At 49.8% G+C, this 18,481-nt stretch overlaps 1 protein-coding gene and 1 pseudogene across 5 annotated transcripts; one reads left to right on the top strand and one right to left on the bottom strand.

Annotated features, from left to right (window-relative positions):
* Nucleotides 1–1,622: 1,622 nt before the first annotated feature.
* On the top strand, nt 1,623–18,110 carry PHYHD1 (phytanoyl-CoA dioxygenase domain containing 1). 5 transcript variants are annotated; one of them, XR_008374152.1, is made up of 13 exons: nt 1,623–1,912; nt 2,204–2,311; nt 6,434–6,506; nt 7,216–7,374; nt 11,926–12,001; nt 12,163–12,230; nt 14,398–14,453; nt 14,538–14,600; nt 15,464–15,485; nt 16,427–16,555; nt 16,663–16,779; nt 17,474–17,600; nt 17,710–17,731. XR_008374152.1 is itself a non-coding variant. In XM_053560484.1 (13 exons), the coding sequence occupies exons 2-13, from the start codon at nt 2,244–2,246 to the stop codon at nt 17,753–17,755; spliced, it is 978 nt and encodes a 325-aa protein (XP_053416459.1). In that variant the 5' UTR covers nt 1,677–1,912; nt 2,204–2,243; the 3' UTR covers nt 17,756–18,110. The 5 variants fall into 5 exon arrangements, 4 of the variants coding, with proteins under 4 accessions (XP_053416480.1, XP_053416459.1, XP_053416453.1 ...); XM_053560484.1 differs by having other exon boundaries at nt 1,677–1,912; nt 12,163–12,210; nt 14,398–14,447; nt 17,710–18,110; XM_053560478.1 differs by having other exon boundaries at nt 1,687–1,912; nt 12,163–12,210; nt 17,710–18,110.
* On the bottom strand, nt 3,961–5,666 carry LOC128564725 (serine-threonine kinase receptor-associated protein-like; annotated as a pseudogene).
* Nucleotides 18,111–18,481: the final 371 nt, after the last annotated feature.

Raw genomic sequence — 18,481 nt, 5'->3', positions numbered from 1 at the left:
TGCCTAAAGCAGGACGGACACCTTCCCTCCCTTGGCCTCCTTATTCCTGTCTGTATAACGGGCATCTCCACTCTGTGCTCTGTGTTGTCAGAGGTCCTTTGCAACTCCAACAGCAAATCTCAGGGTTCTACAGAGGCAGGGCTGAATCATCATGGCCTGGCTTAACTCTCAGCCCCGCTGGGGCCTACTGAGGTGTGGGTTCAAGGGCAGAGGCTCAGGGAGGTAGACAGAGCTACCTTCAGATCCCAGTTCTGCCATCTGTTTGATGTGAGGCTTCAGTTTTCTCATTTGTAAAATCAGGGTATAGTGGCAGACAGGCAGGATTGTTGCAAGGAATGATGAGTAGGTAGAGTTTGTAGTGGAAGGCCTGACTCCTACCACCCAATACACGCTCTTATATCTCCATCCCAGACCTGGGAGCCTTGTGCGGGGCCAACATTCACACACAAGAATCTGGGTGAAGAAGGAAAGCTGTCAGATCTGACTATGGCCTGACTTGCTGCTTGGTCTTTGGAACAGATCAGAGTCTATCCTTCCTTGGTCCAGAGACACTCTGGCCCCTCCAGGTGCCCTTAGGCCTGAGCCAAGACTTAGCCCTCTTCTTTCCTTGGCTGGGACTTCCTGACAGGGAGGCTGAGCAACTGGACTTCCACCCACATCCAGGACCTTCCTTTGCATTGCTTTGTTCATCCCCTCCTCACTGGTCTGGTATTGTTCCCACCAACCTCCACCACCACCCCACTCTCACCCCTGCCCTGGCCATGGGGCCGCCTAATGCAGGACAGTCGGTCTGGAGCTGGTTAGCTTTTGGAAATAACAACCATGTAGAAACACCACCCACCCACTTCCCAAAGCTGAGCAGAAGGAACAAATAGTGGGAGGCCAAGCCTCTCCTGTTCCCCCCACCCAGGGTGCTCCACTCTGCCTGAAACCACAGTAGTGATCTCTTTTCTCTATAAGAGCAATTTGGAACAACTTGGGGAAGCCCAAAACACTTTTAAAAACAATCTTCATCTGCTCAAATTGCAGATAGGGAAAGTAAGACCCAAACATCTGGGAATTAAACCCCGTCTGCCTCACTGAGCCTCCACTACAAGCCTCTGGTGGGAGTTCCCAGGGGAGTTGCTGGCTCAGTGTGTGTTCCTGGCACATGGCAGGTGTTTGTGTTTGTGGGGCAATTGCATCAGGAGGGTCTAGGGCAGCTGCAGTCACACCCTGCCTTCACTGAGTCTTTCAGTTCTGTCTTCTGCCTGCCCCTGGCCCAGCCTAACCCCTCTGAGCCAGGAGCCTGGGCTGGACTCATCCCTCCCCCTAGGCCCTCCGGAAGCCTGAACAAAACAGCTCCTATTGCGGTGGCCCAGAAAACGACTTGACTTAGGGCCAAACCTCTCAAGGGCTGAGTGTCCCCATGCTCACTCCTGAGACACTCTGTCCCTTTGCTATTCGGAATACACGTCATTTCAGGAAAGACCACTGGCCCTATCAGGTGCTGGGCAGGACAGGCCCCACACGTGAGGTCGTTGTAGGAACAGAAACAAGTCTCTCTCTGCCCCACCTCTCCAGCCCTTCCTCTTCTACTACCCCAGTGCATCGACTCCCAGGACGTAGACCAGGGGTTCTCAAGGGCTGCAGCATTAGGAAGGTAGAGAACCCCTGACCTAGAGGGTTTTAGAACATCAGAGCTGGGAGGGGCCCTGGTGATTGCCCCAGGACCTCTTCTACTCTGGGAATGCAGAGCCACTCAGGGCTGGCCTGGCTTGTGTCCCCCAGCCATACCCTGCATCCCACCCTATCCAGACTGAGCACTACGGAGGGGCAGTTCCAGATAATGGTGCCACCTGAACTGGGACTCAGGTGTCGTCCTGCCAGCTCAGCTATGTGACAGTCTCTGAGCACAACTTCTGGGTGCCTGGTAAGCTGCAGCCAGGAGTGTTCTCTGGAAAGAAAGCCAGAGGGAGTGGTTAAAAACCAGGAAGGAGATAGGTGAGGGCAAATCTGGACTAGTGGAGGGCAGGCAGGGGGCAGGAGGTAGGGTAGAGAGATAAGGCCCTGGTGGGGGGTGGAGCTGGGGTCAACCTGGAGGTCTGGTCTGTTGGGGGTGGGGAGGTTGGGTGGGGGCATTAAGTTTTCTCTGGGTAGGGAGGAGTTAAGTCCTCCCAGGCTCCTGCCAGGCCACTCCTCAACTTCCTCTTCCCTCACCCAGATAATAGCACCCAGAGCCACAAGTGCCCTGAGCTGTCGCCATGGCCGGCCTGAGCCCCTCACAGGTCCAGAAGGTAGGAGCCTGCAGGGTTGGGGCTGAGAGGGTCAGGTAAGAGTGAGGGGTCCTGGTGGACCTCAACCCACCCCCTGTCATTTTACAGAAGAAAATACTAAAACCTAAGCTGGATGCTTGCAGCTCAGTGGTTAGGGCACTGACCACATGCACAGGGACTGATGGGTTTGAAGCTGGCCCTGGCCTGCTAAACAAACAACAAAAATAAAACAGCCCAGGCGCTGTGGCAGTTGCCTGTAGTCCCAGCTATTAGGGAGGGTGAGGCAAGAGAATCACTTGAGCCCAAGAGTTTGAGGTTGCTGTGACACCCTATAGAAGGTGACAAAGTGAGACTCTGTCTCAATAAAAAAAAAAGAAAGAAAGAAAGAAAGAAAAAAACCTGAAGCCTAGAGGTGCAGGTTCCCAACAATAACCCCCAGCTTCTGCACACACAGCCCTGGATATCCAAGTCACAGGACCTGAGGTCGGTGGTGGTGGTGGTGGGGCATGTGTGTGACCAAAATCGGAATAAAGCCTCAGAATCAGCCAGCACTGCCAGGCTTCTGGGAGATGGGGTCAAGAGTGGGTGCAGAGTTCAAAGTCCAAACAGGAAAGGCTAATACATGGAAATTAGACTGACAGGCTTTTTAAAAATCACTTATAAATTTCTATGCTTAGACTGTGAATTTTGGTACACAGCCCTAGAATCCTTCTTTCAATGTCCATCATGACAGCTACCATTTGTCTGGTCTTGCCAAATTTTTCAAAGGAGCTTCTGCTGTTATCCCCACGTGACAGAATGAATGTCAGAGAGAGAAACACACTTGGCAAGTTCTCACAGTGGCCAGATCATTTGTATCTGATCTTTTAAAAAAACTTACAGTCTATCAGAAACATTCCCATGTCAGTAAATATTTTTCTACAATATGATTTTTTATCCTGTTGTGTTCCAGACAGATAAACCGTGCTTGGTTAAACAAATCCCTTGTGCTGGGGGCTTAGGTTATTCCCCAAATATTTGCTCTTAGTGAGCGAGGCTCAGTGGGCACCTGCATGTGCGTCTTTGCTCCCCTATTTCCTAATCTTTTTTTTAAAAGGCATTTTATTTAGACAACTAAAAATGATTAGATGTTCAGAAGCAGTGTACAATGAAAGAGAAATCAAACCCATTACTTTATCATATATTCCCTCTTCTTTATAACTAAAGCAAAAAAAAAAAAAAGGCATTCTGCTTTAATGGAAAAGTCACAAAAATAAGTCAATATATTTTTCTTCTTTATAATAACATAAACAGCCACTAGAAATCTAAATGTAATGAGAGAAATTGGATGTTGGCTTGCACATACTCATTTTAAAAAAGACAACAGGTCATCATACAAGATCCCTGCCTTCATTTGACACTCTTGAGTTTTCACTTCTAGGTAATACTAAGTTAGTTGTTCACACACTAGAGCTAATTCATACGTTCCCCATTATTTATTTTATTTTATTAATTAATTAATTTATTTATTTCTGAGACGGAGTCTCACTGTGACGCTCTCGGTGGAGTGCTAGGGAGTCACAGCTCACAGCAACCTCAAAGTCTTGGGCTTAAGCAACTCTTGCCTCAGGTAGCAAGAGTAGCTGGGACTACAGGCACCCGCCACAAAGCCCGGCTATTTTTTTGTCGCAGTTGTCATTGTTTAGCTAGCCTGGGCCGGGTTCGAACCCGCGAGCCTTGGTGCATGTGACTGGCACCATAACCACAGGTGCCGAGCCATTCATTCCCTACTGTCTACTTCTGTGTTTGCCTTAAGCAGAGAGTAACTCTGGAAGACTGATGCTTTCACTGCTTGAAAGCAGTGAAAGTATAAGTTATATATACTATCTGTGGCTTAGTATATACTATCTCTCTTCAGAGAATCTCTCTGAAGCAATTTCTTCAAACTCTTCTTCCATTGTCTCTGAAAAACCAGTCTTTGGCTTTGCCAGCTCACTACTGTCTTCTTCGGGAAGTGCACATTTCCGAAGGCCATATGTTTTTCCTACTGCAGTTTGCCATAGTCTCAATGTTGCATCTTTAGAACCATTGGCATAGAGCTCTCCACTGGGACTAAATCTCACCAAAGTCTCCTTTGTAGGAGTCTAGTTCTTCTCCACTATTATAATCATACTTATAAAGTTTAAAATCTTCACCCCCTGCAACAAGAAGTTTTTTCTTAGGATGAAGTGATGCAGAATTAATGGTTGCAGGAGGTTCAAAGGATTTAATTGGGTCCAAACTTATTGCACTATGAAAAACAATAGATCATCCATAAGTTATAACCAAAAATCTCTCCCTCAGGAATATATCCCATACTACTAACAGACATAATCAAATTTAGAGATTTCACTTCTGTCATAGTAGCATGATCTCAAAGCTGAACAGTTGTATCATCAGCTGAAAGAATCTGTTTATCCTCACTGCACCATAAAGCCTTTTTAATATCAGAGGTGTGTGCCCACTCATTCAGGTTCTGCTTCAGGTTTGTTCAAGTCATACGCGTGATAGTTTATCTTGTCCCCAGTTAACAAATAATTACTCTCCTGTGTAAAATCCACTGTCTTGACAATGTGTGTATGAGCCAGGGTAACAATTCATCTCCTGAGACAGCATCCTGCACTTTGGCTGTGAGATCTGCAGCTGCTGTAGCTGGGCTACATCATTTGGTGGCATCCTTATTTAGAGTTACACCCCAAACAGCACTTTACAACCCCAAAACGTTCCAATCCGGTCTCCTGTATCTCCCTGGTGTAGCACAGGGTTACCATCTTTGTAAGCACTGACGAAGAAATACCATAAGGTGTGATGCCTCTGAAAGCCAAATCAACCACGGGCCGCATGTGGCCCAAGCAAGTGAGCAGCATCCCCTATTTCCTAATCTTTTTTATTTTTTAGAGACAGAGTCTCACTTTATCGCCCTCAGCAAAGTGCTATGGCATCACAGCTCACAACAACCTCCAACTCCTGGGCTTAGGCAATTCTCTTGCCTTCCAAGTAGCTGGGACTACAGGTGCCTGCCATAACGCCTGGCTACTATTTCCTAATCTTAAGAGAGATGAAGTCTAGGCACTGTGTTTACTGGATCAAGGGTAGGCACAGTTTTCAAGGAAGCAATTTTTACCTTGATACCAGTAGGATTACATTTCTCTTTTGTTTGTTTGGTTTTTTTAGAGACAGAGTCTCACTTTGTCGCCCTCGGTACAGAGTCATGGCGTCATAGCTCATAGCAACCTCCAGCTCTTGGGCTTAGGCGATTCTCTTGCCTCAGCCTCCCGAGTAGCTGGAATTATAGGCACCTGCCACAACGCCCAGCTATTTTTTCGTTTCAGTTTGGTAGGGGCCAGGTTCGAAGTCACCACCTTCGGTATGTGGGGCTGGTCCCCTACTCACTCAGCCACAGGCGCCGCCCAGGATTACATTTTTTTTTTCTTTTTTTTTTTTTTTTTTTGGTTTTTGGCCAGGGCTGGGTTTGAACCCGCCACCTCTGGCATATGGGACCGGCACCCTACCCCTTGAGCCACAGGCGCCACCCTACATTTTTTTTTTTCTTACTTTTTTTTTTTTTTTGTAGAGACAGAGTCTCACTTTGCCACCAGTAGAGTGCCATGACGTCACACAGCTCACAGCAACCTCCAGCTTTTGGGCTTACGCGATTCTCTTACCTCAGCTTCCCTAGCAGCTGGGACTACAGGCACCCGCCACAACGCCCAGCTATTTTTTGGTTGCAGTTTGGCCAGGGCTGAATTTGAACCCGCTACCCTCGGTATATGGGGCCAGCGCCCTACTCACTGAGCCACAGGTGCCACCCCCAGGATTACATTTCTAACATGCCCAGAGACAGGAGAGCCTATGGGTGGTCATGAATGTTTTAATATTCAGAATGTGGAAGCCAGATCCCACTGTAGGGAGCAGTGTCAGGAATTGGAAACTTTTTTTTTTTTTTTGGCCGGGGCTGGGTTTGAACCCACCACCTCCGGTATATGGGACCAGCGCCCTACTCCTTGAGCCACAGGAGCTGCCCCAGTGTCAGGAATTGGAAACTAGACAGTGCATGGGTAGAAGCAAGAGGTGGCTTCCAATGTCCCTGTTAAAGCTAAGACTTCATAATGTTCTGTAAGCCAACATGAAGCCATTCATTCTTTCCTTATCTCTCTCAGGAGGCTCAGAACAAGAGGACTAGAGGCAAATCAGAATAAGCCACTTGCTGTGACCCACCCCTCTGCACTTAGGGTAAAGCCCAGCTCCCCACTTGGTCCAGCCCCACACCTCCTGCCTCTTCTACCCCTCCCTCGCCCTGTGCTCCATCTGTTCCTAATTCCTCATGTTCCTCCCAAGTTCCAGGGCTTCACATACCTTGTTCCCTGTGTCTGGAATGCTCTTCCCTTATCCTGCTGGTCATCTGCTCTTTAAATGTCACCTCACTTCCTTTCCTTCCCATCTGGTTTATATTGGCCACTCTGCCTCCAGCACTCTCAGTCCCCCTCTCACCCTGCACTCTTGCAGTTGGTGTTGGTACCTTTACTCCTGTGATGATTAGTGTAATGCTGGTCTCTTTTGCTGGACTGTGAGGTGCAGGACCACCTGGGCCATGGCTGACTTGGTCTGAGCCATCCCTCCAGCTCCTCGAACCATGTTCCCCTGCACAATAGATGCTTGGTCAATATTAGTTGGATAGATGAATGAGGTCATATTTCCTGTGACCTGGGCCCGCTGGAGGGAAAGGGTGGGGACAGCACCCCTGCTCTTTCTTCCTTCACCCAAGCAGCCAATATGGACTGCTACTCACTGGGTGCCAGACACCATGCCCAGGGTGGGGGACAGATTATTCGACAAGATACTTGGTTTCTCCTTCACACCGCTTGGGTCTGGGTGAGGGGTCAAATGTGGGTGATAAGGAGCATGGAAGATGGGGAAGCCTGAGTCTCCATCCTGCCTGCAGTTCCAGCAGGATGGATTCCTGGTGCTGGAAGGATTCTTGTCTGAGGATGAGTGTGTGGCCATGCAGCAGAGGATTGGTGAGATAGCGGCTGAGATGGATGTCCCTCTTCACTGTCGCACAGAATTTTCCACCCAGGAAGAGGAGCAGCTTCAAGCCCAGGTAGGCACCCAGGGCAGATAGGATTGGGATCTGGTCTGTGATGGAGGGCTCAGTCCCGGGCCTGAGAAGCAACCTGGAAGGAAGGACCCCAAGGTCAGGCACATCTTCCTTTCGTTCCTCACTATGAATTTATAATATAGGTTTTATTGTCCTATTGGACAGGAAAACAAGGCTCAGAGCTCTTTTCCCAAACCACATGGTTAGTAATTGATAGTCAAGATTTGAACCCAGATCTGTTTGATATCAAGTCCATGGTGTTCCCCACTCTGCTGTACTTCTTCAGTAGTTGTGGCAGGCACTGGGAATGGCTGTGGTGCTTCTGAGGGGTCACCTGTGCACCTGTTAGCCCCCAGTGAGAATAAGGACTCTCGTTACTTTTCCCAGTGACCTAAGAGGTCACGTAATAGGATGCAATACAGTTTCAGATGGGTAAGTTGAGACTGGGGGGTCTGCTGTACAGTTCTCTTAACCCTTCATAGTCTGAGTTTAAGAATCTGTCTTTCCAGGGCGGCGCCTGTGGCTCAGTCGGTAAGGCGCCGGCCCCATATACTGAGGGTGGCGGGTTCAAACCCAGCCCCGGCCAAACTGCAACCAAAAAATAACCAGGCGTTGTGGCAGGCGCCTGTAGTCCTAGCTACTCGGGAGGCTGAGGCAGGAGAATCGCCTAAGCCCAGGAGTTGGAGGTTGCTGTAAGCTGTGTGAGGCCACAGCACTCTACCGAGGGCCGTAAAGTGAGACTCTGTCTCTACAAAAAAAAAAAAAAAAAAAAAAAAAGACTTTGTCTTTCCAGTAGCTTCTCTTAGAGAGAAAAAAAAGCCTGTTTTTGCCCTGGCTCAGCCCCCAAGGGGCTCAGGCACACTCATGCTGGGGACCGCCTGCCATCTAGTGGGAATATTGGAAATTACAGCAACCAGAAATCTTGCATTCCAGGGCGAAGCCTGTGGCTCAGTCGGTAAGGCGCCGGCCCTATATACTGAGGGTGGCGGGTTCAAACCCGGCCCCGGCCAAACTGCAACCAAAAAATAGCCAGGCGTTGTGGTGGGCGCCTGTAGTCCCAGCTACTCGGGAGGCTGAGGCAAGAGAATCGCCTAAGCCCAGGAGTTGGAGATTGCTGTGAGCTGTGTGAGGCTGCTGCACTCTACAGAGGGCCATAAAGTGAGACTCTGTCTCTACAAAAAAAAAAGAAAGAAAGAAATCTTGCATTCTAGGGAATGCGCAGAATAGCATCTCAAGCAGGAAAAAGGGTTACAGGATGACAGTTTCTGGCAAACATCTGGTCTTGTTTGATGCATGCTTGCTTTCCAGATGAGGAAAGCAGAGATGGGTCCTGCTTCCAAGGACAGTCAGGTCACCCCAGGGTTCCAAGGATTGAGGAGAGCTGAATCTTGTGCCCTTTAAGCTCCCTTCAGTGGGTGTGGGATAGGAAAAATGGGAGAATAAAGTGTCTGTGGCTCTGTTTGTGTGTATGTTTTTTTTTTTTTTTTGAGACAGAGTCTCACTCTGTTGCCCTGGGTAGAGTGCTGTGACATCATAGCTCACAGCAACCTCAAGCTCTTAGGCTTGAGCAATCCTCTTGCTTCAGCCTCCCAAGTAGCTGGTACTACAGGTGCCCGCCACAATGCCTGGCTAGTTTTTCTATTTTTAGTAGAGACAGGGTCTCGCTCTTGCTCAAGCTGGTCTCAAACTCCTGCGCTCACTTCACCTCCCAGAGTGCTAGGATTACAGGTATGAGCCACCATGCCAGCCCTATGTCTCGCCCCAGCACTCAGTTAAAACCCTCAGCATTCACTATGGTTATTGTGGGGAAAAAAGAATGGTGGGTGTCCTGTCTCAGGTTACCTCCACCCTTCGTGGTCTTTGAGTTACTGTACAACTGTGTAAGGCATAGAAAACCAATAATAAAGCATGTGAAACTTGTCCACAGAAGTGGGTGTGAACTGGGTCCCAGGAAATGCAATTATTGCCCTGTGGATAGAGCAGTTTGGTATCCATTTATAAATTCATTTCATCATTCCTTATTATTTATTTATTTTTTTTGTAGAGACAGAGTCTCACTTTATGGCCCTTGGTAGAGTGCCATGGCCTCACACAGCTCACAGCAACCTCCAACTCCTGGGCTTAAGCGATTCTCTTGCCTCTCATCATTCCTTTTTTTTTTTATCAAGTTTTTTTGCAGTTTTTGGCCAGGGCTGGGTTTGAACCTGCCACCTCCGGCATACAGGGCCAGCACCCTAACCCTTTGAGCTACAGGCACTGCCCCTTTTCCTTATTGTTTATATATGTGTGACTTTGGGGATTCCCTTTGAGCCAGTTGTAACATCTTCCTGGTTCCCTCAAGAATTAGCAAGTTAAGTAAAATCTTGGACACACATTAGCCTCATTTTGTTTAATATTACTATTAAAGGTCCTCTCCTGACTTGTTTCCTACACCCTGATCCTGGGATCCTGGTGCAGAGTTGCTAAGAATGTTGAAAACGACTTTTAATTTTCAGTGGAAAGGGTTTGTTGTTGTTGTTTTTGAGACAGAGTATCTCTCACTCTATCACCCTGGCTAGAGTGCCATGGTGTCATAGCTCACAGCAACCTCAAACTCCTGGGCTCAAGCAATCTTGCCTCAGCCTCCTGAGTACTTGGGACTACAGGCACCCGTCACTACACCTGGCTAGTTTGTTTTCTATTTTTAATAGAGATGGGGTCTCGTTTTTGCTCAAGCTGGTTTCCAACTCCTGAGCTCAAGCGATCCACCTGCCTTGACCTCCCAGAGTGCTAGGTTACAGGCGTGAGCCACTGCACCTGGCCTATGATGCTAAGAAATTTACACTTGATCTTAGCCAAAAGGCCGAGAAGTGATTGATGCTAAGAAATTTAAAAACATGGCTCGGTGCCTGTAGCTCAAGCGGCTAAGGTGCCAGCCACATACACCTGAGCTGGCGGGTTCGAATCCAGCCTGGGCCTGCCAAACAACAACGACGGCTGCAACCAAAAAATAGCCGGGCATTGTGGTGGGTGCCTATGGTCCTAGCTACTTGGGAGGCTGAGGCAAGAGAATCACTTGAGCCCAGGAGTTGGAGGTTGCTGTGAGCTGTTATGCCACGGCACTCTATCCAGGTGAGGCTCTGTCTCCCAAAAAAAAAAAAAAAGAAATTTAAAAACATGATTATAAAGAAAACAGAAAAAGATTAGCAATGGCTTATTCCTTGAGCATTTAGCCAGGCCGTTGCTAGGCGTTTTATATATAGCAGCAGTAGTAATAGTAGTAATAATAGTAATAGCAAATTTGTGGTACTTAGCATATTATAAAAATAGTTCTTAGTGTTTTGTGTATACCAACTTGTAACACTTACAACACCCTGTGAGATAGGTACCATTAGTAGCATCTCTAGTTTATGAAGAAATTAAGCCCAGGGGGGCGGCACCTGTGGCTCATTGGAGTAGGGCACCGGCCCCATATGCCAGAGGTGACGGGTTCAAACCCAGCCCCGGCCAAAAAAACTGTAAAAAGAAGAAAAAGAAAGAAATTAAGCCCAGAGAAGTTCAGTTACACAGTCATAGCCACACAGCCAGGAAGTGGCTGGGATTTAAACCCAAGCATGTGAGCTCCAAAGTCTTTGCCCTCAAATGCTATAAGATTTGGCCTCTGGCTCGGCGCCTATAGCACAGTGGTTATGGCTCCAGCCACATGCACCCAGGCTGGCGGGTTTGAACCTGGCAGTGGCCAGCTAAGCAACAATGACAACTACAACAACAACAACAAAAAAAAAACAGCCGGGCGTTGTGGCGGGCACCTGTAGTCCCAGCTACTTGGGAGGCTGAGGCAAGAGAATCATATAAGCCCAAGAGTTGGAGGTTGCTGTGAGCTGTGATGCCACAGCACTCTACTGAGGCAGTGACATAGTGAGTCTCTGATTCAAAAAAAAAAATTTTTTTTTGGCCTCTGACAGAAGCCTCCAATAACTCAGGGAGGTCAGTTCTATTATTATTCCCCTTTTACTGCTGAGGAAATCAAAACTTTAAGAGGTAAAAGGGGGCAGCGCCTGTGGCTCAATGAGCAGGGCACCGGCCCCATATACCGAGGGTGGAAGGTTCAAACCCGGCCCCGGCCAAACTGCAACAAAAAAAATAGCCAGGTGTTGTGGCAGGCACCTGTTGTCCCAGCTACTCGGGAGGCTGAGGCAAGAGAATCGCCTAAACCCAGGAGTTGGAGGTTGCTGTAAGCTGTGATATCATAGCACTTTACTGAGGGTGATAAAGTGAGACTGTCTCTAAAAAAAAAAAAAAGAGGTGAAATGTGGGGCTCAAGGCTACCTGGGAGCCAGCCTGTTTGATCCCGCATCTGTGTTCTGAATCACAATATCAAGCAGTTTCCAAGAAAAGCAGCTATGGGCTGTGCTTCCAGGAACTTGGGTTCTGGTTCACTGTGCCTCAAAGGACTATTCTGAGAAGCCTCCTCAGGGCTTTGTGGCCTGTGGAGGAGGGAAGGAACTCTCTCCTCCTTGGCAGGCCCAGCCCCCAAGAGGCTCTGTTATTCCTTCTGTTGGCCCCTTTCCACAGGGCCGCACAGACTATTTCTTGAGCAGTGGCGACAAGATTCGATTCTTCTTTGAGAAAGGCGTTTTTGACAAGAAAGGTTTGGAGCTGGGGCCAGCTGGATGTGGGAGGAGCTCTGGGGGTAAGGAGGCTGGGCTGGACTTAAGTGTTTACCCCACTCCAGGGCTGGGAGGGTGCTGAGCCAGCTGTCCATGGCAGGCTGGACTCTAGTTCTGCCTTTACTGATTCTTTGTGCCACAGGAAATTTCCTGGTCCCTCCAGAGAAATCCATCAACAAAATTGGCCATGGTGAGCAGGGGCCTGGGAAGGTACGAGAAAGAAAATGGGAAAACTGAGGTCTGAAGCATTTAAGGGCCTTAATCAAAGCCCATAGTAAGTTAGAGGTCAGGCAAATGGCATTTCTAGCTGCAGGCTTCCCCTCTGGTCTTTGGCTTGCTAATTGCACGACACTGGGCAGAGGAGGTCCACATGAACCCCCACAGATGGGCAAATACAGCCTCCTCTTCTCTACACCTGGTGTGGGGATGACTCAGACCCCAGGCCCAGGCACTGGGGAGCTTCTGGATCCAGTGCTTCCTGCAGCCTCCTGAGGGGATACCCGACATGCTGCTACCCCTCCAGTGGGGTAGAAACTGAACCATATGAAGAAACTCATTTTTTTTTTCAGGATCATTCATACATTATAATTTGTTTTGTAGATTGCTTTATTTTTATTCTTTTGAGACAAAGCCTCACTATGTCACCCTGGGTAGAGTGCCATGGCATCATAATAGCTCACAGCAACCTCAAATTCTTGGGCTTAAGAGATCCTGCTGCCTCAGCCTCCCGAGTATCTGGGAGTATAAGCACCTGCCATGATGCCTGGCTAGTTTTTCTATTTTTAGTAGAGATGGGTCTCACTCTTGCTTAGACTGGTCTTGAAATCCTGAGCTCGGGCGGCGCCTGTGGCTCAGTCAGTAAGGCGCCGGCCCCATATGCCGAGGGTGGCGGGTTCAAACCCGGCCCCAGCCAAACTGCAACCAAAAAATAGCCGGGCGTTGTGGCGGGCGCCTGTATTCCCAGCTACTCGGGAGGCTGAGGCAGGAGAATCGCCTAAGCCCAGGAGTTGGAGGTTGCTGTGAGCTGTGTGAGGCCACGGCACTCTACCCGAGGGCCATAAAGTGAGACTCTGTCTCTACAAAAAAAAAAAAAAAAAAGAAATCCTGAGCTCACCAATCTACCTACTTTGGCCTCCCAGAGTACTAGGATTACAGGTGTGAGCCACAATGTCTGAATGTAGATTACTTATTTTTTTTTATTTATTTATTTTTTTTGTAGAGACAGAGTGTCACTGTACCGCCCTCGGGTAGAGTGCCGTGGCGTCACACGGCTCACAGCAACCTCTAACTCTTGGGCTTACGCGATTCTCTTGCCTCAGCCTCCCGAGCAGCTGGGACTACAGGTGCCCGCCATAACGCCCGGCTATTTTTTTTGTTGTTGCAGTTTGGCCGGGGCTGGGTTTGAACCCGCCACCCTCGGGATATGGGCCCCTACTCACTGAGCCACAGGCGCCGCCCAGATTACTTATTTTTAAACTTGAAGTTAAATTGTGGTAGCTTTGAAAACAAGTTGTGGTAAAATACACATAATGTAAAATTTACCATTGTGACTATTTTCACCTATGTAGTTCAGCAGCATTAAATACATTCTTCCCTCTGTTTTTGTAATAGCAATAGTAATAGAAAGTAGTGACAAGAAGCTACTGCCTGGTGCCAGGCCCTGGGCTACTGTGCATATTTTTTAACCCATCGTGTCCTACTACAGCCCTGGGAGGCTGTTATTCTTTTTTTTTTTTTTTTTGTAGAGACAGAGTCTCACTTTATGGCCCTCGGTGGAGTGCCGTGGCCTCACACAGCTCACAGCAACCTCCAACTCCTGGGCTTAAGCGATTCTCTTGCCTCAGCCTCCCGAGCAGCTGGGACTACAGGCACCTGCCACAATGCCCGGCTATTTTTTGGTTGCAGTTTGGCCAGGGCCAGGCTTGAACCCGCCACCCTCGGTATATGGGGCCGGCGCCCCACCGACTGAGCCACAGGCGCCGCCCATGGGAGGCTGTTATTCTAATCCCTGTTTGAGAGAGGAGGAAACTAAGGCTTAGAGCAGAGAAATGGTTACCTGAGGTCACATAGAGTAAGTGACTGTACCAAGATTGCTACCAAAGGCACTTTGGAGCCCTTAGTCCTCTGAGAGGGATGGAAAATCAGGGCTAGTGTGAGCTTCCTAGATGGCCAGAGGTCAAGATTAAGGTACAGGTGGCATGTGGGTGGGGTGAAGGCATCTGTGGGACCCGCTACTTGGTTATAAATAGCATAAGGTTTAGCGCATACAAAATAAGTGAGAATGTCAAAGCGAGGCCTGAGTCTGGGTGCCAAGACCTAGGTGTGGGAGGGACACATGGGGCCTTTGACTGGCCATCAGCCTGCCTCTGTCCTACAGCGCTACATGCTCACGACCCTGTCTTCAGGAGTGTCACACACTCCCCCAAGGTACAGGTGAGCTGAGAAGGGCCTGAGGGCAGGAGAGGGGCCAGATGTGTGTGGGAGCAGGCTAGCAGTGTTATCTCTGCCCTCTTCCAGGCCTTGGCCAAAAGTCTGGGCCTCCAGATGCCCGTGGTGGTACAGAGCATGTACATCTTTAAGGTGAGCTCCCTGTCCTCCCCAGGCCTCAGTTGACTATCTATAAAATGGGCAGACTACTCATTCCAAGCCCTTCCTCACAAAACTGCTGCTGGAATTATGTTCTTGAGAGAACATTGACCCCTCTGGCTAAAGCAGTGGTTCTCAACCTTCCTAATGCTGCCACCCTTTAATACAGTTCCTCATGTTGTGGTAACCCCCAACCATAATATTATTTTTGTTGCTACTTCATAACTGTAATTTTTCTACTGTTATGAATCGTAATGTAAATATCTAATATGCAGGATAGTCTTAGGCAACCCTATGAAAGGGTCGTTCGACCCCCAAAGGGGTCTCGACCCACAGGTCGAGAACTGCTGGGCTAAAGCATCTAACACTTAATTGGCACTTAGTTAAAATTCGTGGGAAGAGGGAAGAGGACCCCCGTGACTCCACCTCCCTTCTTTGGTTATTGAAATGCTCTGCTTCCAGCCTTCAAGGTCCAGCTCAGTGCCACCTCCTCCAAGAAGGCTCCAGCTCCCCTGAGAAAAGAGAAACTCATCTCCCACCCTGGGGCTGAATGGCTCAATCATTGGCCTATGCCCCAGCCTCCTTGTCTAGCCCTCCCTCTGTTTTGTCTTGTGATCGTGGGCATGTGTGTGCTATCTCCTACACAGACTGGGGGCTCCATGTCGGGCAGGGTGATCTTTATGCTTGCTTCCCTCCTGGGCCTGGCACAGAGTAGTTGCTTGGTAGCTGGTGTTGATATAGAATCCTGGGAGGTAAATGTCTATAACCAGGGAAGCAGCATCCTGGGACACCCACAGCAAGCCCGGCTCCTCCCCAGTCTCCCATCCTCACTGGGCTCCTCCTCTTCTCTCTTGCAGCAACCTCACATTGGCGGCGAAGGTGAGCTCAGAGCAGGCTGGGTGGGACATGTGGGACATCAGTGCTTGGCAGGGACCCAGACTTTCTGGAACAACTACCCAATTTCCCAATCTTACTCACTGGGAGAACCATCTGGTTGGTGGCTGGAGACTGCTTGTCCTGGTTAAGAACAGTGGCCTGGCCTGGTGTGTTGGCTCATACCTGTAATCCCAGAACTTTGGGAGGCCAAGGCAGGAGGACTACTTGAGGCCAGGAGTTTGAAACAAGCCTGGGTGACATGTGGAGACACTGTTTGTAGTCCCAGCTGCTCAGAGGCTGAGGCCAGAGGGATGACTTGAGCTCAGCAGCAGTGTTGGTGTCAGCAGTGAGCTATGATGATGTCACTGAACTGCAGCCTGGGCGACAGAGTGAGACCCTATCTCAAAACCAAACCAAAGCATCCCCCACCACACCCCCCAAAAAAACAACCAAATTGTGGCGGGCGCCTGTAGTCCCAGCTACTCGGGAGGCTGAGGCAAAAGAATCGCTTAAGCCCAGGAGTTGGAGGTTGCTGTGAGCTGTGTGATGCCATGGCACTCTACCAAGGGCCATAAAGTGAAACTCTGTCTCTACAAAAAAACCCAAAAAAACAACCAAAACAATGGCTTTAGTTACCTGGCTGGAATGATAAAGAAAAGCAGCTACTTCTCAGCAGCAATTACAGTGTTGGGCCCCATGCTAAGTACTTTTCATGCATCACTTTGGCAACCCATGAGCTAAGTTAATGCTGTGGCCAACTTCAGGAAACTGAAGCTTTGTGGGGTGAAACCTCTTGCCTAGAGTTCCTGAGCCAGGATGTGGCAACTCATGGGCAGGCTGGCCCTGGAGGGCTTGGAGAGGACTGAGGAGTGGGAAATGAGGCCCAGGTGAGGTGGTACCAGGTAAAGGGAGCAGCTCCTCACCCCGAGGCGGGCTTGCCACAGTTTCCCCTCACCAGGATGCCACCTTCCTGTACACGGAGCCACTGGGCCGGGTGCTGGGCATATGGTTTGCGCTGGAGGACGCCACGCTGGAGAACGGCTGTCTCTGGTTCATCCCTGGCTCCCATACCAGTGAGGACCCCTGTCTCTCCCTGCCCACCCAAACTCCCCCCTCCTCCTGCCCCCCAAGGTCCAAGGGACCCAGAGAAAAGGGGGTAAAGCTCTACGTTGGCCTGCAGGTGGTGTGCCCAGAAGGATGGTCCGGGCCCCTGCTGACTCAGCACCTGGTACCAGTTTCCTTGGGTCTGAGCCTGTCCGGGATGCCAGCCTCTTTGTGGCCACGCCTGTTCAGAGAGGTGGGTATGCAGAGGGTAGGGAGGCAGGGGGCCATCTCTGCCCACGGGTCTGCACTTGCTCAGCCACCCAATGTCCAGCTGGCTCTCTCAGGGTTATCTGAGGGTGGTGAAGTTACAGAAAGAGAAGGCCTGGCTGGATGGACACTAGGAGGTCAGGAAGGAATGTGGTTACCAGCACATTCACCCTGATTGGGCTGGTACCCACACCCTGCTATGTACAGGCTGCTTCTTTGGTAAACAGCTGACTAGCTGAGCGTCAGTGTCCTCAGCTGTAAAATGTAGAAATCAGTGAGATGAGGTATATAATATGTTTACATAGAACCCACATGGTGCATCACCAGGGCTCAGCAAATGTTGGCCATGAGTCCCCACTGTTCCTCATGAAAAAGGGAAAACTGAGGTCTGACTCAGCGTCACTGGCATGGTCCCAGAGTACTGGTAGTGTACAAAGGGGAGGCCCTTCCTGAGGCTTGCCAAGACCACAGCAGAGGGAATTCGATGCCACGGAACCCATATCTCAGCAGCATAGCCTCTGGCCTTGGAGAAGGCTGCATACACCTGAGCTTCCCAGGAAGGGAATGGGAATGGAGGGAAGCCATGAACGCCTTGGCTTAGGACTACCCATGTCCCTTCCTGCCCTGGGAAGGGGAAATGTGGGGCTGGTGTCCTCCTGATGTGCTTGGGTCCCGGCCAGGGGCCCTGGTCCTAATCCACGGAGAAGTGGTGCACAAGAGTGAGCAGAACCTCTCTGCCTGGTCGCGCCATGTCTATACGTTCCACCTCATGGACGCTGCTGGCACTGTCTGGAGCCCAGAGAACTGGTAAGTGGTAAGTGGAGGTTGTGCCCCAAATGGTCCCCTGAAGATTCAGGCCCTGGAGCTTAGGAGCAGTGATTTGGCATCTCAAGATCATCTCCTCTGTTTTGTGCAGGCTCCAGCCAACAGCTGAGCTGCCTTTCACCCCGCTGTACACCTAAAAGCCTCTCACAGGGCTCCGGCCCTGTCCACTCCCAAGTGAGGCTTCAGCTGTGAACACCAGCACCTTGCTTGGTCTCTGGGCTACAACAGGGAAGTCCTGTCTCCCATCCTGGGCTCTCCTCCTGCTAGTGTCTACGCCCTCAGCCCTGCAGACAGCAGGCAACAGGGCAGCAGCCTGGGCTGGGTTGGCGGTTTCCCAAGATTTTGTCTTTATCTCCCCACTGCCCCAACACAGTCTCCTCCTCGAGGAGATTTCACACATGAAAGTGTTCTGGTCTCTTTTCACTCCTTTTTTCTCTCTGATTGAACTCAGATTATTACGGTGTAAGATACTGAATAAAAATGACTCCCGAATGCAGCTTCTTGATCGAGCCTTCTTTCCCAAGCAGCCTTGTTCTCCAGAGGGTTGTGCTGAAGATCATCCCAGGCACCTCAGCCCTGCCTGGTGTGGTTTGTAGGATTCTAAAAATGTTAGTGGGAACTCACCACAGACCCTCTGTGCTGAGAGGTGTGCATGCCTTATCTCCTTGAATTCACACATGGTGGAGGGTACTCTTACCATCCACACTTATAGCCAAAGAAGGGTGAAAGAACCTGCCCCGGCCACACAGCCACTCCATGGCCCGGTAGGGTAAGCCTGATCCAGAGCCCTGCTCCTGACCACTACACTGCCTGGTGCCCTCTGCTTGTGGAGGGGAAAGAAGCCCTGGGCTAAGAATGAGAAT

This window comes from Nycticebus coucang, chromosome 2 (assembly GCF_027406575.1).
Source record: "Nycticebus coucang isolate mNycCou1 chromosome 2, mNycCou1.pri, whole genome shotgun sequence".
In the NCBI taxonomy this organism is placed as follows: Eukaryota; Metazoa; Chordata; class Mammalia; order Primates; family Lorisidae; genus Nycticebus; species Nycticebus coucang.
Note: the sequence above shows the minus strand (reverse complement) of the source record. Positions and strands in the feature narration are given on the sequence as shown.